We start from the raw sequence: 25,971 nt of genomic DNA, 5'->3' as shown, positions 1-25,971 counted from the left end.
TTGGTCCAGATTTAGAAATAGATCACATCAATTTGCAGCTCTGCATGTGTTGTCAATAAAGTGAGATAAACGTACAAAAATAGCACAGCTAATCCATTGTGAATGTTGTATCTTTTGTGTTTTTTAAACAAAAACGGTCTGCAGACTGTACCACTCAACTTTAAAAAGATACAATCTGCATGTTTGCCCCCTGAGATTTTTGACAGGGTTTTGGTTCAGTTATCTACTAGAGCACATGTTCAGTATCAGTCGGCATAGGAATTTGGAATGATCATCCAAGTATATATCAATTTTACTGGGGTTTGCTCATTAAATGCACACATGTGCTGCGGAACATTTACAAAGAAAGACTTTCCTTAAAAACAATAGTTGTTACGTAGAAATTAGAATTACTTGGCATTGCTTTTCAAGAAAGAATAATATATGTTTTTGAAATAGGAGGAGATTGATGCTAATCTCATACCCGTACGGTTAACATGAGGCTATAGCCAGTAGCTGGTTAGCTTAGCTTAGCATAAACACTGAAAAGAGGGGGGTACAGCTAGCCTCACTAATACATTATATCTAAAAAAACAGAGTAAAAATGTACACACAATATAAAGTATGAATTAGTGAGCTTAAGAGGTGCTGGTAGGTGGTTTTCACCTTTGGGCAGAGCCAGGCTAGCTGGCTCCAGTCTTTCTGTTAGGCTAAGCTAACCAGCTATTGGCCATAGCTACATATTTTTACCATACATGAGAGCGGTATCGAACTTCTCACCAAACTCTCTGCAAGAAAAGTGTGTTTCTCACATGCCAATCGATTGTTTTAAGCTGAACAGTCAAAATTGATATGTGCACAGTGATTTGAATATGCTTAGCTTTGGGCGATGATGAGACTTATTATTCAATGGTAGATGCATCCACACAGGCCCATCACAGCTCTTTACGGTGAGGTAAGTGTGTTGTTGGCCTTCCATCATTTTGACCACCCCCTGTAAGAAGTAAGTTAATAAAATGTAATTGATTTGAACAGGTAAAGCATGCATTACATCTAGTCAAAGTAGCAAGATGTTAAACAGTTATGTTAGATCTTTATTCCTGAAGAGATTGGGTATCATACAATGTCTTTGATGCATTTAGAGAAAACCAGATTTCATGGCATGGATTCAGTAAACAGAATGAATATTGGGCTGTGGTAGACCCTGTGGCTATATAAAGATTATAGTCATTATAATATTATTGCTTTCATCACAGAGGAGGGAGATTATGGGCCCTTAAGACAAAGGTTATGATTTCCTTATAGGCCCACATCTAAATCTAACCAGTAACACCTAAGTTGAAATTCTAATGGAGTGTTTTGTATGACCACACAGGCCTACAGTAGATTAAGTTGATTTTTGTTATATAATGGAACAAAGTGATTGCACAGTACTGAACTACTGCTCTAAGCAGTTAATTAATGACAAAAATGCCCATAAATGCTTTCTAAAATCACTGGGGATTATATAATGATTGCTTTGTGCTTATCAAGTACAAGTATTGACTCTTTCAACTTAAGTGTTACTTTAATAAGCAAGTGAAAATTGCGTAGCATTGTGCCCAGTTCAGATGGGTCATTGATGCCAATAATGCATTTCACATCAAATGTGAAATATGCATCATCTAGCAACATACTTTGTGTTTGATCAACTAATAAATTCATAAAATCGCACATGGTAAAATAGTCTATATATGAAATACCAAAAATCCAGCTGTGAACAAATGTGAAAATGGAAACAAGGTAATATAGTTAAGGCTAAACATCTTTGTCTATTACCTTTGTATAGCTAAGTCAATAAGAGGAGCATGCAATCAACATAACATTGCCACAATTTTACATTAAACAACAAAAGCAACCAACTCAAAACAAATGTATGTGCCTTTTGTCACCACAAATTAGAACCATGTAATGTAGGTTTTCCACGTGGTAAATCATATGGCTTTGTGCAATTTTTCACTGTCAGTAAATTCACTAATGAAATTGTTTTTGTAAAATAATATATCAATAAATGTCATGCCAGAAATTATTGAGATTCTGTTCTACATGCGCTGTTTCTTACATGCCAGAGTGTGCTAATTGTACATCATCCTAAAAAAAATATCAGAGGTCTTTCGTCATAGCATGTACACTTACATCCAGGGACAAATGTGCTTAATTCCATCACCCTACTTTATATAAGGTATTTGTGCACATATTCTACATTTCTTTTAATATAAGAATATTGTCCATTAATAAATTAGGAATAGTACAAGGACTTCAGGTAGGGAAATAAAGGTGGATGGCATAAGTTAAAATATGTTGCCTGCTTTATGTAAAGCGATCTGAATTCATCTTTCTGAGTTTAGGTGGCAGGTGTCCGTCCATCCTGCCCCCTCCTCCCCCAGCCAGTCGCTGCAGCTTGGGAGGTAAGTCCGCCACTGACTTACTCATGGGCTCTGTGTTGATCTTGGAGGCCTTACCAGCCTGTTTATCATCAGAGACACCAGGAACAGAGCTGATTCGCTGCAGCTTCATGGGCAGGTCTCCAAAGCTGTAAGTCATCTCTGAAGTAGTGGAGCTCATCCTTAGTAGCTTCTTGGGCAGGCCTTCCCGCCCTGTGATCTTCTGGAGCTTGGTGGGCAGCTTGGTGGTGCTGTCATTGTCCTCCAGGCTCTCCAGGCAGTCCAAAGAGCTGTTCTTCTCCCCGCTGTTGCACAGGGATGGAGCCATGAGGGGCGAGGAGAGAAGCAGAGCCTCCTCCTGCTCCTTCACACTGTATGGAGTGGTGGGCACCTCGAATGTGGCGTGGAACTGAGAGTAGTCCACCTTGAAGAAGCCTTCCTCCAAGGAGATTACCGGGAAGAAGCGGTGTCCCCAAAGAACCTCGTCCTCAGTGTATGACGTCCTCGCTTGGCAGGTCATCCCTGTAAAAGAGAAAATAAACATACAGAAAAAGACTGGATGAATTGACAGGTTTGTTTGTAGAAATTAATGTTGAGGCTTCAAAAACTATGACATATTATGTGTCATTGTTCTGCTACAGCTCCACACAACATTTTAGGATGAAATGTTTCATGACTCTAGTATTAAACAACAGAGTCCTGATTTAATTATATGTTTGGCACCGTTCCATAAGAATCAATAATACGGTATTCACAAGGACTTTTGCCATTTTCAGATCACAAACCAAACAAATAAAAGTGCCTCAATAAATAAGCACTTACTGTATTACAGAGCCAGCTGCCTAAATAAAAAGCTTAATTGATTTTTTGGTTTCCAAACATGATGTTTATGAGCAATTTCCAGCCTAACATGAAAAATAATTAAAAGCACAGCTGAGTTATTTGTTGTGTGTGTGTGTTTTATAGTGGCTAATTATTTACAGTTTTATACAACACACAGTCCTCCATACTTAGTTATTTTTTGTCAGCGCAACATCCTATCTATCTATCTGTTTATCTATCTAGACGGGATTGTGCTACCTTACAGTATATGAGCAGAAATTAATCAGAAATGCTGCAGTACACTTAAATAGGCCTTTTTTCTACCATAGAATAATAACATTTACAGAAAACTACGGTAATGCAATACAAAACTATACATACTTGTATAGGATAGTGCTAACACTGTCTTCTGAATTTGGCCACAACTTCTCATCTACATCACACCTTAAATCCTCTGCAAATAATCTAGTCTGATTCCTCACAATCGCCCAGACATCCAGCACTCATTGAATCCAAGAGGGACATCTGATCATGTTATTGGTGGTCATACATTTTTCATCTTCATGAGGAAAAGAATTCCTCTATATGGGGTTAAGGAATGGAGATTAAGGTGGAAGGAAAAGTGACACTAGGATAGGCTGTAAACCACTCTGTGACTGGTTCACCTCAAGTCATTCATAGACATCATCAAGGAATTAACACACACAGTATGTTCTAGTTAGGAGTTAATATATTTTTATTTATTTATATATAGTAGAGTATATAGTAGGATCTAGTATGTATTTGTAACAAAATGTAAGAAATTGTAGCTTCATTTACAGTAATGGTGTGTTATCTTAGGTGCTGAGCATAATAGTTTTTATAATAGTATGTAAACATGTGCAAAATAAAATACACATAGTTTTGGTGGTGGTTGAGTTTAAAACACGTGGTCATTTTGTGTCAAACATTGTCCACAATGACTTCCGTTGTGCTGACTGTGTGAAGAGATTTGATGTGTGTTACCAAATATAAAATAATTACAATTCGTTCTGAAATTACTGTAAATTAGACATGGGAAAATTCAATTTTAATTCACAAAGTAAACTTGATATGAATATAATGTTCATATCATATTAAGAATAAGACAATGCATAACATTATATATAGGGAAAAGGTAACGCTTTGAGAGGCAGGATACTTGTTTCGGTTAGTAGAAAAACAGCTCAGGTCTTCCCCACATCACCTCTTGTGCTACTTAACAGTTCAGTCCACACTCTAAGCTTAGCTAGTAGCTACAAAAGATAGAGGATTAAGATAATCAAATTGCTGGAAAGGCAAACCCACAGGACTAACGGCTGCAGGCAAAGGCTTCAGAAGGTCTCGCTCACACTAAAAAATTCTTTGGAGCTTTTAAAGGGAATCCAATTTAATCCAAAAGACAAAACGTAACATGAAGAATCTGTTACATAACATTGTTCAGTTTGAGAAAAGCCTAAATGAGTGTGACAACTTAGTTAAAAGCATTAAATTCTGTCATTTGGAGATTACAAATTAAAAGAAAATATCCTATTTTGCATGTTCTGCGCTTATGTGTGTATGCGTAACTGCGCTCTGCAAATTCAGCACAAGATAGAAGATTATGATACACTTTGAATACATTTTCCCTCAAAGGGGACTGTGAATTAAATCCCTGCTTAAAAACTCCCCTCACGTCCTCAGAAACAAATTAATGCAATTAGCAAAATCATGTGGTTTGAATTAATGATCAACAACTTTTTTCCATGCAAAATTATTGGATGCTTATTAGTGATTACTCATCACCATTATTCAGCAGCTGCTATCATAGCTGTCTGTGCCTGTATCATACCACACTGCTTACAGCAAAGCCCTATCCATCTTATTATGGTTAGCATTATCCTGAAAAACAACTTTCATTTCTCACTGAAAGTGAGTATAGAAAAAATCTATAATTAGATTTACAACTTAAACAAAACACAAGGTTGTTTATATCAGTCCAAAAAGCCCTTATTTAGGCATAGAGGAATGGCTGGGGGCACACATGTTAAGGCTTGTTGAAATCCATTAGGAAATCAGCGAATGCAGTAGGTTATTATCAGATGTTTTAATTACCAGCTTAACATTGCTCTAGCAGCAGTTGGGTCCAAACTAAGACGAAGCACTCATTCGCAGTGAGACACCGCTGCTGATTGCGAGGATGTCATCACCGAAACTAGAGACATCTGTGATTCCGCACGATTCCCAAGGTCATAAAATAATTCACTGATAACAGCTCTGTACACAATCGCAGATGTGCAAGAGACTGAACATCAAATGCGTTTGGGGTATTCAAAGCATTACTTCTGCACTATTGCTTCAGAGTCCCGGAGCCTTTAGGCATATGGAAGTGAGCTGCAGTGAATAAAGTAGGCAAAGCTAATGAGAACTTTAGGGCCAAAGCGATTGAAAGTTAAGTGTGAATGGAAGTCTTATTGCATTGTGAGCCTTTTAAGCTGCCTCCAGTCAAAACATAGTCACCATTTGATCATCCGCAGGCTTATATATACTGATTCTGAGAAAAACTGTGGTGTAAAATGTGTTTTACTGCTGTTGCTTTTGGTTTTCAAACAGCTAATCACCACCAGAAGTCAGCCGTGCCTGCTCTATTGAATAGTACAGTCGATGCGGCGACGTTAACTGGACATCCATACAGTAAATACAGGGCTGCAACATCAATAGCGACTTTGCTGGTGCGTGATAAGAAAAGAAGGTTGCGCCTAAAGCAAAAGGTTGCTACAGTAATACACAAGACACAAATAGCTTCATGTTACATCTATTAATAATGCTCAATTGTCCCTGCAGATGGTGTATGAGTTACTGTAAGACCTCTGTCTCTCGAAACCCCTAAACCCTGGGACTGAACCTGATTCCCTTCCTCTAAAGCCACTCAACCCACAAAAAAAAAGTCTCACGAACGTGGATGGTCTAATCAGCTACCCTTCTTCAAAACAAAACAATGGCACTAGACTTAATCATGGTCATTAATATACATTTAATTTCCATACATTATTCAAGGCTTGGTGCCTGAGCCATGTATAATTATAGACAGGGTTGCATCACATAGTATGTACAATTGTGTTGCTAAAGACCAGCTGTTCTGAAACACCCACACTCATATGGCGCACGGCATTAACAGACACTGCAACGGTAATGAACTGTGTGCCTCGACTTTCACTGAGGCCACGACACAGTTCGATTTGTGATGGAAATACACACGCTATGTAGAAGAATATCTTAGACAGAGACCTCAAGGTGAAAGCAGAGTACAGTTAAACAGCTAAAAATAGCACAAATGTAAAATAATAAAACCTGATTTTGAAATTTTCTGCAATTATTTAATATAATTCCTAAAAATAGCAATCCAGTCACGTACCCATGTCGGTGTGTATTTCGTATTACTGGTAAAAGCTTATGTAACTCTAAAATACACGCCTGCCTGGGACTCAGTGTTTCTATGGAAACAAAACTGTAGGAATGTGTGCATGCGACAGCCATAAACCTTTTCATTGCTGAGTTTTGTCAAAAGTAACAGTGACAACACAACACTAAAGTCTCTCTCTTAGATCACGACAAAAATAACAAACACCCAAACTGCACAAAATGGATTTTCCATTGTGGACAGGGTCAAATCATCCATATGACTCCAGAGTCAGACCAAAATGGTTTTACTGTCACTGAAACGTGACCTTTTGCAACACTAAACCCCAGCTCAAAGTGCCTTTGTTTTGGTGGTTTGGGTAAATCATATATTTTGGTGACTTCTCATCAGTGAAGGCTGGAACCCACATTACAGATGTCATCTTTATTAAAGCATAGAGCCATTTTCTCTTCCTCTATCATCTATCACTCTTAGTATATTATAGTGGTTTATGTCTGTGTCATCTTCATGACATTACATTCTTTATCATACAAACGTGTGTCATAAACACATGCTGCAGGGGAAAAAAACAAAACAAAAATGTTGTCCTATCTCTGCTGTTGTTTTCTGCTGGGTAAGAAACACCTCAGAATACCAGTTAGGCTAATTAGTTAACATCAACTTAATTTATTTTGAGTGAGCTTGTTTATTAGAGTAGATTAGATTAGATTAGATTATTTTGTGTATGTTTTTTTGTACTGCAACTAGGTACACCTGGCTTTTTTGTTGATGTTGTATGTTTTTTCCTTTATTCCACATAATATAAAGAGAGACAGGAAGAGAAAGGGGGTGGTGACATGTAGCAAAGGTCGCCAACTCTCTCACCAGGAATGTTGTGGTTACACTGTGTGCATCTTTAACCACATGACCGTGGTAAAGTCAAGATGCCTGACACCTGGCTCTATCTAATACCAATAAACTATTTCAATACAGTGTATATCATTGCTAGTCTGTGTATATCGTATATCTTTAACATGTCTTTGACTTTTAATGAACCATGAAGGCTACAGTCACACATATACAAACGCAGGTGAGTTACCATCGCCTGCCGAGGCAAAATGTGGGCAGTGGAGGATGTGCTTCAGTTTGCTGATTTGTAGTCCATTTAAGAGGTCAACCACACACACATATTTGCTACTGATTGAGGCTGCGACTTCGCCGGTCAAAGTTCACCAATGTTGAACTCCACATGGAGTTAAGATGTGAATCTGCTTTGCAATCAAAAGCTAAGGGTTTGTTTTGCTCTTTTGCTCACATAGAATAGAGGGGAGGTGAATATTTACAAATGTTGATTTTGCGTATAAGTGATCGAAGATGTTTTTCAGGTGTGGCGACACTCTGAGCCGGCCTCTGGGTCATCAGGGAGATTCAGCTCACCTGATCTGGTGGCAAGAGTATAAACTGGAGGCAGTCAGCCAGTATTTATTTTTTTCTTCCATGAGCGACTTACATTAGCTCAGCTTGTTTCTCTGATAACTTAAGATCCAGACGTTCTGGAGGTTTTTACCTGGTGCAGAGGTCTTCTCCTCTCCAAAACAAATGGACAAGGACAAGGTTTTACATTAAAAATAATTTAGGTTAATTATTCTAGTTTCCCTGATACTGTTCACCGTAGAAAGGACATCATGGAGTGGCTGTGGATTGAGCTGCTGCTAACGTCAGCCCAGTCTGATGACTAAAATCCTTCATTCTGTTAAGATATATATAGCTAAAAATGACTAGGATCTCAAATGTTTTGCTTATAACTTGATAAAAAGTCTATTTATGACAGTTTTATGACACATGTGCAGAGGGGATATGAATCTATTGACAGGCTACCGTTGAAACGTATCATTAACTGAAAAAAAAAAATCCAGTGTTCTCTGTTTGAACATTGAAACATTTGCAATAATGTAAGTACTGTAATGTGGAAATGTTATTGTAGCTTTAAAACTTTGTTTCTGAGCTTAATTTAATACCTGTATTGGCCTTAGACATAGAACAATATGTTAAACAATTAATCCTTCAGTTTATCTGAAAACTTAAAAACCCCATATCTGGAAATCTTTGTTTTCCCTGGCCTTACAATATTACTTGCTCTCAGCCATGATACACACATACCAAAAGTTCAAAAACATAACAATGGTATTTGCAAACTTAAAATATGACACACAAGAATAAGACCTAAAAGTATTAGTTAACTAATCAATACTTGAGATGTACAACAACTTTGATGATTGATTAATTACTAGAATTAAGTTTTTCAAATGTGTCAAAATGTATGCTTCTCTTTTTTTTATATGATAGTAAGTTGAACATTTTTGGGTTATGGACTCTCTGTTGTAGAAGAGAAACATTTATTTGAATGCTTTACCTCGGGCTTGGGATGTTTTTACCTATTTTCTGATATTATAAAAATTGGTTCACAGAGAATCCGATTGATTGATGATTAAAATAATCTTCGGTTGCAGCCCTAACTAGACTGAAAACAATAAAAGCAAATCAACACATGATCAGATTCATGAAAAAAAGAAAATACAGTTAAACCGCATTAGCTCCACTGGGAGAAAAAGGCAGAAGGAACCAGTAAGAAAAAAACATCTTTGGGATCGATGAAGAAACAATTCCTCATTCAACCCATTAGGAGAGAAATTTGTAACTCTGTGGATCCATTACACAACTAATTTCAGTAAATGGTTATCTGTTCTCCTCTGTGACTCAGTATAAGCCAATACCAATACATTTCAAATCCTCAATGGAGTGGCCCTTCTAAATAAAGCACAGGCCAGTCAGAGACTCTGTACCATCTGGTTGTTTTACCAGAGGCGTTACATATGTTTCATAGTCATATCTCATAGATCGAGGGGCGCCCTAGTAGCTAACCTGATGGAGCTGCCACCCAGTGTACCAAGGCTGCGTCCTTGCTGCAGTGGCCAAGGGTTCAAATCTGACCTGTGGCCCTTTGCTGTGTGGTGTCCCCTCTCTCTCACTCCCTCCTTTCCTGTCATTGTACAGCTGTCACTATCCATTAAAGGCGATAAAAAGCCCTCACAAATATATATTTAAAAAAGAAAAATCTGATAGATCGTTGTGCTTTAGTATCTGTAAGTATATTTGACAACAGAAAAAAAAGATCTAACAATAATTCTGCAAATTACCTTATGTTTTAAACTAATCAGTCAACATAAGTTGTGGAAGAAGTGCCAGAGACCAGCTCGAGGTCTGCTCAAGGTTTCTGCTTCTTAAAAGGACGTTTTTCCTTGCCACTGTCGCCAAGTGCTTGCTCATGGTGGAAACTGTTGCGTCTCTGTAAATAATTTTATAAGGATGCTCTATTTGAAGTGTCTTGAAATAAGGTTTGTTATGATTTGGCAATATACACAAATAAAATTGAATTGAATTGAATTAAAAGTAGATATTTCACAATGGATGGATGATTACTTAGAGGTCCTGCATTAAAAAATACTCACTTATCAATAAATGTATATATTCCAAATTAACAAAATGACTATTGCAATGGTTAAGAGGTAGCTTGTTGTGAGAAACCAACACAAAATTACTGACTCTGCAGTTCCACTCAGCTCTATAGATACATATAGACATTTGAGCATCTTTTGGGTCACTTTTTTTTACGTCCCACAACTTCACTGGTCTGACATTCTCACTGCTCTTAGCGTTACTTACAGTACAGTACAGCAGCAGGAACAAAAAAGTTCCGATAACCCAGCCTGCCCATCACCAATCAGCAGAGAAACAAAGTTAGTGACTAGCTGGTGACTATAGTGGAAATATGAAGCAGCTAAAGATAATTCTTTTAGTGGAGAGCTTTAGACCATAACAGAGCTAAAAAGAGTGCAAATAGTGGACCTGTATTTCCCAGGTGGCCAGAAACACGACTTTGAATGAGCATTAATGTTGCTCCATGTCTGCTGGAGATATAATTAGCCAACTGTTCGCTATAACAACTTTATGAGGTATAAATACGTGAGTGTTGTGTTTACAGCTTGCTGCCAAATGGTCAAAAACATGAATTAATACTACAATAAATAACAGACAGTTGCATTCCCAGGTTACCAAATACTAACACTTTGACAACACTTTGGCAAGCCAAAGCATCAGTATTTGAAGACCTGGGAGCACAAACGTCAACTGTTGTGCTGTGTGGCTTGCTTCAATCTCAGCCACTTTGTTCGTGTCCAGCTGTCACATACTGTAGTTGTTACTTTTTCATTTAAGATTAAAGCATCATTAGGGCAGACCGGACCCCAGGAAGAATAGCTCCTGCAGTGCTGTAGCTAATGGGGATCCTAATAAACTAAACTGTATCCGGGCAAGTGGGAAATTTACTATAACCGGGCAAAGAGTCCTGAAGAGGACGTTGACAGAGCTAAAAAAGAGAAAAAAGACAATGGCCAAGCAAGAGGACAGCGGCCAAGAGTAAATCTAGGACTGGCTTTTAGTCGAGAGATTTGTGAAAGAAAAGGCTGCTGACCTTCTTGTTGTTGGACTAGTAGGTATTAGCTGGCTAGTATTGATGCCTTGTGTTGTTGCACTTGCTTGATGTTTGGCTGTGTTAGCAAAGTTGTATTTACGACAGTAGTATATAAGTGAACTGCCCTCTGAAACAGGGAGCACCAAATAGCAAAAAACACCAATTATTACATCATGTTCTTTCTGCTGTATCATATTTTTGCTCCTCAGGTAAAAACCTTTTCTTTTTGTCTCTGGATTAGGGTTCCTTATTTCATCTGAATATCAACATTTCATTATTATCACATTTGTTTTTGATGTATACAAATGAATGAAATCTAAAGGTGCCTACTGTACACAGGTTTTGAGATATATGATCTTCTCTTACTGGCCAATCCTACACAAGTGTGAAATCCCTTCAGAAGTCCCTCATCGCTTAAGTTCAGCAGGCAGTTTACAGCTCTCATACTGTATGCAATATGCATGTGACAGCATGAACGGCATTAGAATAATCCTTTGCTGAATCCACAAATTCAAGACAGATATGAAAAAATGCATCTTATTAAAGTAAATTTCAGAGGTGAAAGAATATAGACAATTATAGTGGAAACATTTTCTGCATCAATGTTTGCATTTGTTTTACATGCTTTTGTGCCATCTCACCAACAACCATGTTTTTGAATCTCCAGGCATAATCCAAATATGAAAATCAAACGTAATTTCAAAAAATGAAGCACTTTGGCAATGACTATACAGCACTGAGATGGGATATCTGTCTGGAGATTACAGGTGCTCTACCTGCACTGTACAGTATATGCAATATTTCACAGGCTCTCAGCTGATTCTATTATGGGCTGAAAAGAGGAAGTGTTGAGAATAAACTTTGAGATTTAGATGCCCAAAAGCCATCTCAGCTTGAGACTCTAAATAAATACACTTTTCCTTGATAACACAGAGCTGGCTGCTTCTCTGGTCTAACAAAGTGAAGCAGCCGCAGACTCAGCAGAGTGACAGCAAAGATAAAATGGGTTCTTTGGGGGCTGGAATAGAAAAGCACTGTAAACTCAGAGGCAGCCTGCCAGTGTTTCTTGATAGTAGTCAAGAAAAAAAAAACAACCTAAGTGGTATTCACAGACTCGGTCGTCTCAAAGAAGCTCATCCAGGTTGTAGAAGCCAGAGGATCATATCCGTTTGGTGCCTGGCTCAGTCACATTCTCAGCTGCAAATCCACACTTGACACACTGAGGACAGAGTAAAGTCAAGGAGCAGACCTGAGAGCAGAGATCTATTTATTGCAGCCCTGTCAAACCTTTTAGGCAGAGTCTCAGTCTGGATTTTTGAGGGGGGGGGGAATCTGAGCTATTATATGATTCGACAACCCACAGGCACCAAGCAAATGACACTCAAAATTGACTGCTATGTGAAAATGAAGGTTTATTCAAATTACTTCTCTAGATGAACTCTCACAATGCAAGTCACTGAAAAAGGGAAGGTGGGTGTGGAAGAGTTCTCCGCAAACCTCCTATTTTGTGACAAAATCACAAATAACCTCTCTCTCTCTCTCTTTCTGTCTGGCTCTCTCTTTCACTCAGTCACTCAAATGGCCACACACACACACACACACACACACACATACACACACACACAGTCAAACGCACTCACCAGTGCAGTGCTGTCAGCAAAGTCCCCTGACAGTCTATCATGGCTGTGGAAACAGCTCAAGTGTTATGTATGAGAAAAATGCTAGAAAAAACAAGCACGAGACTCTGGACAGTGCACACACAGAGCACCACCACACAACACCGTCCAAGATTCATCCTGATGTCATTGTTGGGCACTCGCTCTGGCCAAGGCTATCCACAAAATGCCTTTGCTACATTGCTGGATTGTGAGGGACAACAATTAACTCCAGGCAATTATCCTGTTCCTCATTTATTTGCAAAACAGGAAGCAGAATTCCCCTTTGTCTTCTTTTAGGATGTGTGTTACATCATATTTAGCTGCTGAGCTAAATATGGTAATGGGAGCTGAAGATGAGGAGCTGGGCAGTGTGTTTACTGAAGAGTGGAAAGTTCAATTCTCAGTTCTGAATAATATGGTTCTTGGTAGGCTTTTCACAAGGATGTATTATTTTCAATGAAATGTTACAAAGGATAGAACAAATTGTACCTATAAAATAATCGAAACTGTCTTTTTGATACAGACACTGCTATTGTGGCCACAAGTCCTGTCTGATCATCTGTTTCTATGGTGACCACCATTGAGTGGTAAAGTCTAGAAAAATGCACAAGCATTCAGTGACCTGTTTTTCACAGTTTGACTTTTCAAAGAGGGAAATAAGTCCCCTCCCTCTGTTAAATACTGTTTTAGTGTGTGATCTATTTGTGAGGGTGGCTTCCAGTTGTTTTCAGCTCTGAGGTTTATTCCACCCATACAGCATCGGCTGAGCAATGAGAACAAGGAGGAAGCTGATGGAGGGAAAAGGCAGGAGAAGTGCACTGCTGTGGGGGAGGGGAGAGCCTGCTGGATGCTGAGGCAATTGCTTGAGTGTGGAGGTTTTTGGAAAGGGAAGGAAGGGAAGGCAATAGGAACAGGGGCTGCCAACCATCTCCACACAAGGAGGGGTGTCAGGCAGGCTACAGGAACATATGGCTGTAGGCCATTAACACAGCTAGGAGAGCACATATTACCAATGAAGGCAATTCTGAATACTGCTGTAAAGGGAACTAGTTAAGCAAAACGGCAATCCATGGATTTCCTTTAGGCCAAACAACCAATATTCGTCACACTGGGCATGTATTAACACCAACCGGGATGAACAATTTTTTCTTCATTATAGATCAGGAAACCATTTTCCTTCCATAAAACAGACTGAATGAGTGAGAGCCGTAATCTTATATTGATCTCGGCTATTAAATCTACTTAAGTCATGAAGAGGAGTTACAGCTGAAAGGGGGGAGACAAAAGAGGGTTTTTAAGCCTTAAGAAATCTCAGACTTAGATGGTGCTAAAGAGAAGTAACACGCTGCTAAGAAGGCGTCCTCATTGTTTTTTTCAAGTTTGTCACTTGAGCTCGAGAGCAGATTATCCCAGTAAACCCGAGTATGTCTAGGTGACAAAAACATTAAGGTGCATCCCAGAGGAGTGTCTTGCTAGAAGACAACATGTACACATGCGTTGCATTTAGGCCACAGGATTGATTCACCTGCACTTCAGGGACGGTTGTACCTCCGGCAATCAATGCTGCCAGTGACCAGTACTGCAAGTGCATCACAACCTTCCTTCTAACCTCTTAAACAAGTGGAGCCACAATAGTATCTCAATTATGGACATGTGACACTTTGCCCTGGGTGTCCATCCTCCATCTGGACAGGGTTAATATTGAGGTCTACAGTTTGTGTTGTTAATTACGAAAAAAGTGTCCTTCTCACAACTGCATGGCATGTGCGTCTTCTGAGACAAAGGCAACTGAGACCTGGTCAATTATCTTCAAACTGTTCACGGCATGATGAGCAGGCGGAGGCATTGTTGGGGAATACATTTCTCGTGCTTTCGTCACACAAGTTCATCCCAGGCCTGCTGCCACACCTCCTCTACCAGTGATTTATTGCCATCCAGCAGGGACTTGACAAATCCCTAAAGACACAATTACCGTGCTCCCCCTCGGGAAGCCAGCACAGTTCATCTAAAAGGGATAATGAATCCAGGATGTCATAGCTGGTTCGCTACAATGCCCATTATGTGGAGTTCATCCCCAGTGCAATTATTATATGTACAGTAGTCATAAGAGGTAAATCTCATAGATGTGTTCCAAGAATACACTTGTTTGTTTATCTAAAATTAGTAATGCTAATTTCAGTGTGATTCAATACAACATGCAAGCTAAAGCAGGCTGCATTCGTGCAGAGCAGAATGAGTAGCAATATACAGGGGGTGGACAAAATATCATGAACACCTTTATAATGTAATCAAACCTTGCGACAAATCTCCAGGTTAATATTTAGATTGTGTGAGGCATTGACTAATCTTTATGGTGATTTTGAGAGTGTAATTTTTGTTGTTGTAATGAACTGAATTAAATTGTAAATACAACCCCTGTCCACAGTATATAGTGCAGACTCACAATGCCGTCCAACATCATAATCAAGACTCAAATGATGAACCAACATTTCTCTAAAAGTCTCTCTCATAAACATTATGTACCACAAAGTTAGTATTGATTGCAGGGCTGTTGTAACAGGTTGCGTTAGATTGTATAGATCTTCATAATATTTCATCCATCCTTGCAAACGTATGTACCACATCCTGTAAAAAGTATTTTTCTCAAGCTACTTTTAGAAAAAATACAATCCTGACATGTGTAAAACATAATGGTGGAAGATGTATTCCGATCCTTTACTAAAATAAAAGTACCACAATATAATATTATAAGAATATCTTAAAAAAAACTCCAACCAAGAACCAAGCAAACAGCAGTAAATGCAGTTACTGCACTCTCCCTCAGTTTCTCAGAGCTTTGTCTGCAGTTACTGCAGCTTCAGTGTCTGTAAACCCCGTATTCTAGCAAATTTCAGGACAAACTATGGAATTGAAACTATGAGAATCTTTATGTTCTCAACTGTGAACTCTTACTTACTTCATCTGTGTATAATTAGCTAAGCCAATTGTAGTAGATAGTAATAATAGTTTGGATATTACTGTGCTAGTGCTAGCTAGCTAGACAGGACAAGCTATTACTGTGCTAATTAAACTAAATGTGTTACACGTTAAACCTTACAAAATAATACTTACATTATTAATTGTTCATTTATTTCAACATGAAACACTAAGAAATACAGATTTAATAAAACATCCAATTAGATTTAGATTTTCTCAGGGAAAAGACACTGAGATTGTAGTTACGGCACTACCTATATATCTGTTTATGGTAATAAAGACAGACTGCAGTATCTGAATTTTGGTGGTTATAGGTCAAATAATTGAGAGAATATATATTTAATTAGCACTAAACCGCTGTTCTACCCATAACACATTTTGCTGGACTGTCAAAAAAAAAACAAGGATCTATTGGTAGAAATGGAATACAATATTCATAGGTATGTTTTTGTGTATAATCACCTGATAATAGGAATTGTTGTGTTGTTGTTACTTTATAATGAAAAAAACACTGACAGAAACACACTGGCTCTAGATGCAGCCCTTCCTGTTTTTCACGCATTTCGCAGCTACCGTAGTTTCTCCTTCGCACTTGGAAGGGCAGGGTGAAGCGAGGGAGTTGCGATCTGTAACTACACTGCTAGATGCCACTAAATCCTACACACTAGACCTTTTAGTAAAGTTATTCCAGTAAATTCCAGCACTGGTAACATCTTTGTAATTTAGATGAACTTGATAAATAGTAATAACATAATGTCTATGCTTGTTAAAATAAAGATTAGAGGGAAAGTGTATCAGTATATCATTGTATTCAGATCCAGACATTATGTATCACTACACATCTTCGTGACACTGCAAATATGCTGAAATATTTAAGCCAGGTAGATGGAAAATGAACCAAAAGCATGGAATACTTTTTAACAAGAGAGCTGTAAGGTATCCAACATGTGGCTTATTGCAGGTGGAACTCAGCAGGGACAGCCACTTCTCTCCTGAGTTCTCACCCTGAGCACATTAGTTTTAATTGGAAACTCCTGCTCTCACCTGATGTGCAGCTTTAACGTCCCCACAGAAGCCACTTTAACCCTTTGACCCTGCAGGGATGTGGCAGGGAGCATGACACCAGGAGGAGAGGATGCACTCTCAGTATAATGATTTAGAATGAATTATGGTCAGTTTATCTGGAGGATGGCACAGTCTTTCACAGCTGGCTCATATCTGGGGTTGCCAGTGTTTACCTCAGTTCTGAAGCTTCTGATGCCAGGCGACCCCGGGCCTCTGGGGCTACGGCCTCTTACTCATATGATTGAAACTATTAGGCCTCCGGTGCAAGAGAAAGCTCTCCATTTTCATTTCAATTACTGCTGCTGATGATAAAACACAGATCGGGCCATGACATTGGCTGCTCAGCTAATCAGTGGCAATAGATGTTTCCAATTAATTATGCTGCCTGGCTTTACTACTAGATGAAGTCTGCATCACAGCAATTATTGCTCTTAATTTCCTTTTCTAAGTATACACTTTATGTATATTTGTCACACAACAGCAATAACTTAATTGAAGCCATGATGATAGTATTATATAACAAAATAATTTTTTCACAACAAAGGTCAGGTAATTGATTTTTTATTTACCTAATGAGTTGAGAGTCTGTTTAATGCCTTTTTATTAAGAATGAATATATCGGATCATAAATCTTAAAGATTAAGCTATGTAAACATTTAAAAAATAGAGTTATAGAGAGTAATACAGAGATGATTTGCACAATCAAATACTGAGCATACAGGTATGCGATTCATTATTCAAAGCTGCTCCAGTCACATACTGCATTTATGCAAACAAACACACATGAATAAACATTACCAGTTGATCCAGTCTATACTCAACCAACCTCCTGCCACCCACACACATTTTAAAATGAGCAGATAGCTGGGATATTCTATTTTTTATTCTATAGCAGTGAATCATAGGAAAGCCTTGTAGCAGTATGAGGGGGCTGACAGAAATCGTTGAAAACAATCAAAATCAATGCACGACTTTATCGAAGACAAGCGAGAGCGCTCTTTTTGCCATTACTTGCCTCATAACCAAATCAAGAGACACAATGTGATGCTGCGTTTCATGTACAACACACACATTCAGTGTAAAATCATTTAAAAACTTGCAGATTATGAGGTAGTTCAGTGTTTGCCTGCAGTACAAATGTGCTGCGTCACCAGAAGAGTGAAATAAAGTCTAACTGAGAACTCTCAACTACAAGCATTCACATAAACACCAAAATAGCTGAGTTTACCATGAAGTTAACTTAATGCATATGAATCCAAAAAAGCCGTGGCAGTTTTTCTAAAAAAAAAAATGACTTATTTGCAGCATTTTATGAATTTCACGGCAAGTGTAATGATCACACGCCACACATTTGCATGAAAGTCACATCAGTCTGGAAAGGAAAAGAAGGTTTATGCTGATGATACAGTTTATGAATCATTGCTTTTCATAGCTGATGAGTGAATTTAAAAACACTTTGCAGAGCTTGTGAAGATCTAAACACTGTTTTGCTACCATGTTATACCCCAAACACACTATACAAAATGTCAGGGATAAACTAATGCACTGACAGACTTCTTTGTGTTCTGTAATGAAAATGAGTTTCCACATGAAGTAAATCATCAGCTTGTTTATTTTTGTCAGTTATTTTTTTTTCTAATCTGAAAACTGCCTGGTCTTAAATTACATAAATACACATTCGATCTTCAGCATACAGGAGCTGCAGCATTCAGGCAGGAGTGTTGTGGTGTAACTGCATCCTGTATAAACCAAACACTGAAAATCATTAAATGAATTTAGTTGCAATACACTGATTAGTTTCATGGTTGGGGGAACCTAAACGTCTCTTACTGGCAGCTACAGTTTATTTTAGGTCCTCAAGAATCAGCTAATGAACAGATTGCCTCTGGCTTTGTATTTAAGCCTTTAAAGTGTTGAACAGCATCACTGGTGTTAATGGGACACTTATCTAAAGTTCTGATATATTTTAAGACTGATGTAGTAGTTCTCAATAACTCAGGTCATCATCCTCTCTGTAGTGGTACAGTGAAAATGATTCTGCAGTGCTATTAATAGATCGTTATTTCATCTACATTACATTTACGATACATTTTAGAAGAGGCCTTATTAACGTTCAGGGTCCTAGTATTGTGCTTTTTGGCTTGCTGTGACATTAAGTATGTTACCATCCACCTGTTCTTTTATGTGCATTTTCAATTCAAAAATAAAGCAAAAACATTTTTCTCTCTTTTCTCTGAGGTGGAAAAGCTGGTGTATCAATAAAAACAAAATGTGTGTGATGGAAACAAAAAAATAAGCAAATAAATGAAATACACGATGTGCATGTGCAAGCATTAAACGTCCACTGAAGCTTCAACTGTGTTTTCCACCACTTTAACTTTGACTGTTACTTAATTATGTCATCTCGTTGCACCCATTTCTTCTACAATGGTTTGATGGCATCAGACTAGAAAATTAGCGCCACCAGGCTGTTTATCCCAATGAACATTCGCAAAACAGTAGTGGATGGAAACACACATTTATTACCATCTGTGACAGCAGGGCTAGTATTGTTTTCATCTTTCTTTTGAGTCTGTGTGTGTGTGTGTCCTTCTGGAGATGAGCTAATGTAGCAGGAACTGCTACAGAAGTGGTTTTGAGTGCTTTTCCAGGTGTTTATATCTCTGTGGACAGATGTTTTAAACACAGTAATATAACATTCATGGTAAGATGTAGTCCCAAACCTTCACAGGTGTGTAGCTGAAATGAAATGAAGACAGAGTTCGAAGGTGGCTGTGGTCCCATCCATGAGTACTCATAATAATGTAGTAATGGCTACTGAGTACTCATGGGCCAGAGCAAAAACATGTTGACGGGCTTCATGGCTGGTGTGATCCATCACAAAATGGTCTCTAGTTTTTATTTTATTTTGCAAATTTCTTGAATTGGTTAAATTTTGCACAACATTCATGCATTCGTTGCTGGGACACTGGGAGTTTGTTAATGACATCATTAATACCTGTGCTTTTCCAACTATGACAAGTCAAAATGCACCCACACAGGTGTTTTCATTCATCATGTCACCAAACTCTAAGGGCCAATAAGAATTATAGGATAAGTTGTCCCACCCTGAAGGGCTCTACAGAACGAACAAATTCATACATGCATGCAGAGTTCTGATGAGAGGTTTAATTAGGCAACATAAGTGAAAACATCAGTGTGATGTGAAATAGTTTTAGCTGATATTGGCTTAATACACATCCGCTCTGTGTCCTAAAATGTACATTTACTGTGTACAGTACATTCTGAGTTGTAATCTTGTTTTTCTAAGGGTGCTAAATTTATTTAGCACATGGTACTCGTAGTCCGTGGTCATGTTTAGGTAACAAAAGCACTTTGGTATATATATTGCATATTTTCACAGTGATACATACATAACCATAAAAAGTTTAATGATGCTTTAAAGCTAAAAACTGATATTGTATTGCAAGAGTCTCAATTAACATTCCGGGAGTTTGTTTAACCCCAACTTTTCATTATGTTGATAAAAAACATAGTTTGGGCAGTATTATATTTCTCATAAAACATTATGGCTGTTGCAAATAAGTAGCACATAAAGCATACTTGCATATATATGAATATCATATAACAATTCAAAGAAACAATACTGAGATAACAGAACAGAAACTGTGAGCTGTTGTCCAGCAGACCATGTCACAGCTGAGCAGATGTTACTGCACTGCGGACTCTGCACTTATCGCTCAACATAATGACAACATTTCAATAACTTGTTTACATGGTATTTATTATTAATTAGTATTAGCACTATATACAGACATCCTATATCAGCTGCCTGCAGTCATTATTTGTTATTTACTTGAGCTGTATTAAATTCCTCTTTTGTTTTTTAAACACCTGCAATGGACAAATAATGCAGAAGTAACTCCGCTTGGTGTGACTGTGCTGTGAGATTCACATTAACAAAGTAACAGGGGGCTAAAGCGCTCACACAGAGCCTGCCATGCATATTAGCTCTGTAGCCAATGACACTGTAGTAACTCTGAAGATACTTGTTGGGGGGATTGTTATTGTGTCAGACAATATTCTTGTTGTTCTCCTTATTTCTAAAGGCTCCTTGTTTGTACTTTTTTCTCCCCTACGGCTAGCTAGTTTTTCAGGGCAAGCAGTCAGACAGCATGTACAGTACGTTAATTGCAATGTGATGTAATGCCAATTTATCCTCTGCAGCACAACATCTTTCCGCAGCCGTGTTAGAAAACCAACTCGATACCACAAAGCCACAACTGGCATTACTCCAGAAGAAAATATGCTGCTACCAGACATCCTACATGTCTCATTTGGAACATGCATCATACTGAGTTGGTGATCAAAAATGCTCCGCTTCCAAAGGCATGAGGGACAGCTCATGCCTTTTTATACAATGTAGAGGTTGTCGGAGGTTAAAGCGAAATACACTCCTTTTTTATTTTGTTGTGCGCAACTACAGTCAGTCCAAAATATTTTTGTGTGACCTCTGGCGAGATTACTATGTCAAAAAGGGTACACTGCTGTGTCTGTTATTATCTAGTAAGAAGAACAATGACACATTGTGTAGCTTTAATCTGCAGCGGTGAGTATTTTAACTTGTGTTCCAGACAGTGGTTTTTCACACATAACAACAAAAAAACAACAACCAACATAGATGTGGGGAGTTGGGCAGTTTCCTCGCTAGTAAACAACAACCCTCCTGAATATTTCATTTTATTCTTTTTCTCTGCTGTATCACCTGTTCTGGCAACCACTTCATAGTACAGTAACGCCTCTGTGTGCTTTTTCCTATTTCAGAAGAGATCCTCCTTAATACCAAGTGATGTTGTCAACAAAGCAATTTCATTTCATGTTCGCCATCACATGTTTGCCTGGTTTATTACTGAAATTGTGTTATGATTCCTATACCATAGGAATAAAAAACCTAAGTTTAGGTGCAGTGCTGCAATCCTGAATACTCAAGGAGAGGTTGCCATGGAAACAGAGTTACATTGGCCAGAAATGAAAGCGTCTGAGGATTTAGACTTTCACTGTACATACATTTTTAACCATAGATTGTTTCTACATCAGCCTTTCCACCAACTTCACACAACCACAACTGCTCCTCGATGCAGAGATTTCTGTGAAGTAAAGCCGTGAGCACAACAAGCCAGGCCAGTTTAATTAAAACTGAGATTGTGACTATTATAAATGAAGACAATGTGATGACACATGCTTCTGTGACAGTTGCTGTAATACTATAAATGCTTGCTAATGATAATCCAATCACATCGCTACACTGATTATTTTTATATAAAATCAAAGCAATCCTTTTTCAGGTGTCAGGTTAATTACCTGCACATTACAATTACTCTCATAAAAAAAACTTGAGATTTAGATTTTTACACCAACACCGTGTTTACTGTTTTATAATTTAAATTAATAAATAATTGACTGAAAGGAAGAAGAAACAAAACAAGAAACTGTAACTGAGAGAATCAGGCGTTCAAACACAGAGCAGACCAAATGTTGTGGGACATATCTAACGCTGTACCCAGACTGTACCGATACTCCATACACTAATATCCATGTACACCATGTCATAAACTGAAGAATCAGATAAAGCTCAACTGCAAAAAGACTTTTATGCAACTGAATTAAATGACTATTAAAACGATCTACTAGGAACTGAATATCTCTGCTAATTGCTGTCTGCAGTGTCAGCCTGCAAGCCTCTCTGTCACATCTCCATATGCTGTTTTCTCTGAAGCAACCCATTACAACTGTTCCCTCTATAGCACTGAAGGAGCTCTCCCCACACTATATCAGCTGTGTCAAATAAACGGTTGAATTTAAAATGACCACAGTGGAAGAATTTTACTTGGGGCATTACTCATCTTGTGGAAATGGAATTCCCTAATTCCAAAGGGACCTTAGAAAGCAAATTATTATCCCCTCTGAGAACAGCAGCCACGAGGTAGGTGCTGTACGGGCACAAAGGCGGAGGAATGCAATTTGTTTCAGATGAGAAAAAGAAAATGTATAAAGCATAACGTTGACCCACCGGAGTTTGAGAGTGTTCAACGTTCATATTTAGCTTGAAACTTGGCTCTGCTTCTCTTAACCTAGAAGGTGTTTTAATGCATAGATTAATAAATGGTTCGCTTAATGCCTGCAACACAAAACCAATCATCTATGATGTTTAAATACTAACCACTGCTATTACTAGCTTCTCTGCATGTTTGCCACAGAAACAAAAATCAATAAAATGCAATCAAGAGCTCAATAGTGAGTCTATTTGGATACCAGCTGTCAACACCTATGAAAGAGCTCAATATTATTCATAAGATTTGTTACGGAAAAACAATACAACATCCACAGCTACTGTACATTCAGCCTGCGGCCACAACATACAGTAGGACAGGCTCCAGGCTCTCGTTTGTAGGCCTGTAAACATGTTTGTGATTACTCACCTGTGGTCTCCACTATTCCTTCTAGTATCACCACAATTTCAAACTGCTCTGTTTGCATGGACCTCTGGGAGAGGTCGTAGAAGGGGCTTTTGGTGTCAATCACATGGCAGATCGTGAGTGGTGAGACGAGAAAGAGCTGGTCTGCCCCGGTGCTGAAACCCACGTCCAACTCCAACTGATCCAGCGGAAGAAACTCGCCTTCGGGTGTCTGGCGAGACTAAGGAAGCGTACAGGAAGAGACAGAGACAGAGATGTTTGGTGGGGGAAGGAAGGGGTAAGGCAGACTTATCTATCGCTCATCAAGAGCCTTTTGTTTTCAGATTTTACATGCAATCAGAGCAACACGTCATCTGTCTATCAGAACAATTACTATATTTTTTTTCATGATATCTAAAGATCCATCTGTACAGCAAGAATATCCAACTCAGCATTTAATTTATTGCAATTCTACTGAATAAAATCAAATGTTATAAATGTTTTTATATTGTTGCATTTGTCTGCTGTGTCAGGACATGGAAACTAGAAGCAAGTACAATGCTTAAAACTGTTTAAATAATTTACTAAGATAGATGTGGTTGCATTGTGGCTTTGGTAAAATGTACTGAGTTTATACTTTTAATCGCCTGTACTATCACTATATTGCTGTACTGTGTATTACCAGGATAATTGGGGGATAAACCATGTTTAAAAGTTTTTTTTTAGGTTTACTAGACAACAGGGACATCCATAGATAATATTGAGTTAATTAGGAACAGCAGCACATTTATGCCAAGTTGAAGCACACTGCCACTTTGTCACTTTGTCTCACTAAAAACAAGAAGTTCTAATCAAGGTGTGATGTTGTGCTGAAGGCCTCTTGGCAAACTCCTCCATCAGTTGTGCAAAATATGTAATTTGTGAAATAGATAAAAGGCCTTTCTGCTGATTGCTAATATGGTTTTGCTTTAATTTAATTTGCTTTATTTCCATCATTGTAGTGGAAGGTTTGGAAGTGAGAATGAAGCTTTGTCTGTTAAAGGCATCGTGGCTTCATGCACAGTTAGGAGTAGGCTTAAATGTCAGTGTGTAGGCCTTTCAGTATCAGTTTCCTAAAAAAGAATAAAAACATGGACTGAGCCATGATAAACAATGGGATAAATATACTGGACGCCTCCTTTTTTTTAAAGAAGCATCACTTACTTTCAGCAATTTGCAGCGGATCTGTGCAGAGACCATATGGCTGTTACGCAGGTTGCCGACCCTGAACATGAGAGTTAGTTTCCCATCTCGCATAGAAATCACCGCATGTTCACTGAACATCAAAGTCTCTGCCCTTTTCTTGGGCTGAGACATCTTGATGAACATGCAGCCGATCAAAAAGGCATCGACGATCGATCCGAGGATCGACTGGAAAAGAAAGAGAATGATCCCCTCGGGACATTTGTCTGTGATGTATCTGTAACCATATCCTATAGTGGCCTCAGTCTCTATGAAGAAGAGAAAGGCTGAGGGAAAGTTATAGACATTGGCCACACATGGAGTGTACTTGTCATTGTGGGCTCTGTTGAGGTCTCCTCTGATGTATGCGATGAACCACCACATAGAGGCCATGAAGAGCCAAGCGACTGTGTAGGTGAGGATGAAAATAAATAAATTCCAGCGCCATTTCAAATCTACGAGTGTTGTGAATAAGTCTGAGAGGTATCTGCTGGTTTCACCACCCAGGTTCCCATGCTGGACGTTACATCGCCCGTTCTTGTCCACGAACCGCTGCCTCTTCTTCTTTTTCTCTGGGGGAGGCTGATTGAATCCAGACCCGCTAGATGAGGTGGTCACTACCTGATAATCGTCCCCAAATTTCTTTCGAAGTGCAGACATACTACGATGACAGCAGCGAAAGAAATAACAAAGGATTCAATGATTAAAAAAAAAAAGTCTGGGTTGTAGTTGCTGCAGTCGTCAATGCCCGTGCGCAATGTCTCCTGTTTGGAAATAAGGCGATAAAAGTGCGCTGTCTTCGCCCCGGTTAGTCTTGCACCGTCCTCTTTCGCCACACACCACTGTTGCTACACTCTACAGCCATGAAATATCAATAATGTACGAGTAGTTTACGAACCCCGAAATAGAAGCCACATGAAAAAATAAAAAATAAGAGACGCACAGGATAAGGTATCCAAACGCGCCAGCCGCACTCCAGGTTTTACAGGTTTATCAGTTGCTGCGTCGTGGATTACTCATCGCCCGTGAAGGTTGGGGCTATATCGACCTGTTCAAAAATGTACTCGCAGAGTAAGTTTTCATGCGAAAGTTCAAAATCCTTTAACGGCCCACAAAACATCAATATCTCTGCGTAATTAATCGCTGGAAACGGTTTCCAGGATGAAACGTCTCTGTGCGCACTTGCGGCTGTGTTGGAGATTATTCGGCTTCCAGTCCTTCCTTTGTGATCTGTATACATAGGAGATGAATTGCATCCAAGCATATGACTGTAAAAAATGACGAGCTGGAACAAGAGAATCACTGTCCCACTGTCGTCATTTTTGGCTGCGCGCATCGACGCTGATTACCAGGCTCTTTTCGGACACCTATTCCACTCTTTCAGACAAATGTCGACTGGATTCTCATGGTTCAGCGACAGAGATTCACCAGATGCTCTTTTTGG

At 38.7% G+C, this 25,971-nt stretch overlaps 1 protein-coding gene across 1 annotated transcript; it reads right to left on the bottom strand.

Annotated features, from left to right (window-relative positions):
- Window positions 1-1,112: 1,112 nt before the first annotated feature.
- Window positions 1,113-25,971, bottom strand: kcnj3a (potassium inwardly rectifying channel subfamily J member 3a). The gene is made up of 3 exons (XM_035676054.1): window positions 24,510-25,971; window positions 23,331-23,547; window positions 1,113-2,924 (listed from the first exon to the last, which is right to left on the bottom strand). Exons 1-3 carry the CDS (start codon window positions 25,185-25,187, stop codon window positions 2,329-2,331), a joined length of 1,491 nt encoding a protein of 496 aa, XP_035531947.1. The 5' UTR covers window positions 25,188-25,971; the 3' UTR covers window positions 1,113-2,328.

The sequence above is a fragment of the Morone saxatilis genome, unplaced genomic scaffold (assembly GCF_004916995.1).
Source record: "Morone saxatilis isolate NCDOM2014 unplaced genomic scaffold, NCSU_SB_2.0 Contig5, whole genome shotgun sequence".
NCBI lineage: Eukaryota > Metazoa > Chordata > Actinopteri > Moronidae > Morone > Morone saxatilis.
The sequence above is the reverse complement of the archived record's forward strand: the minus strand, read 5'-3'. Positions and strand labels throughout refer to the sequence as shown.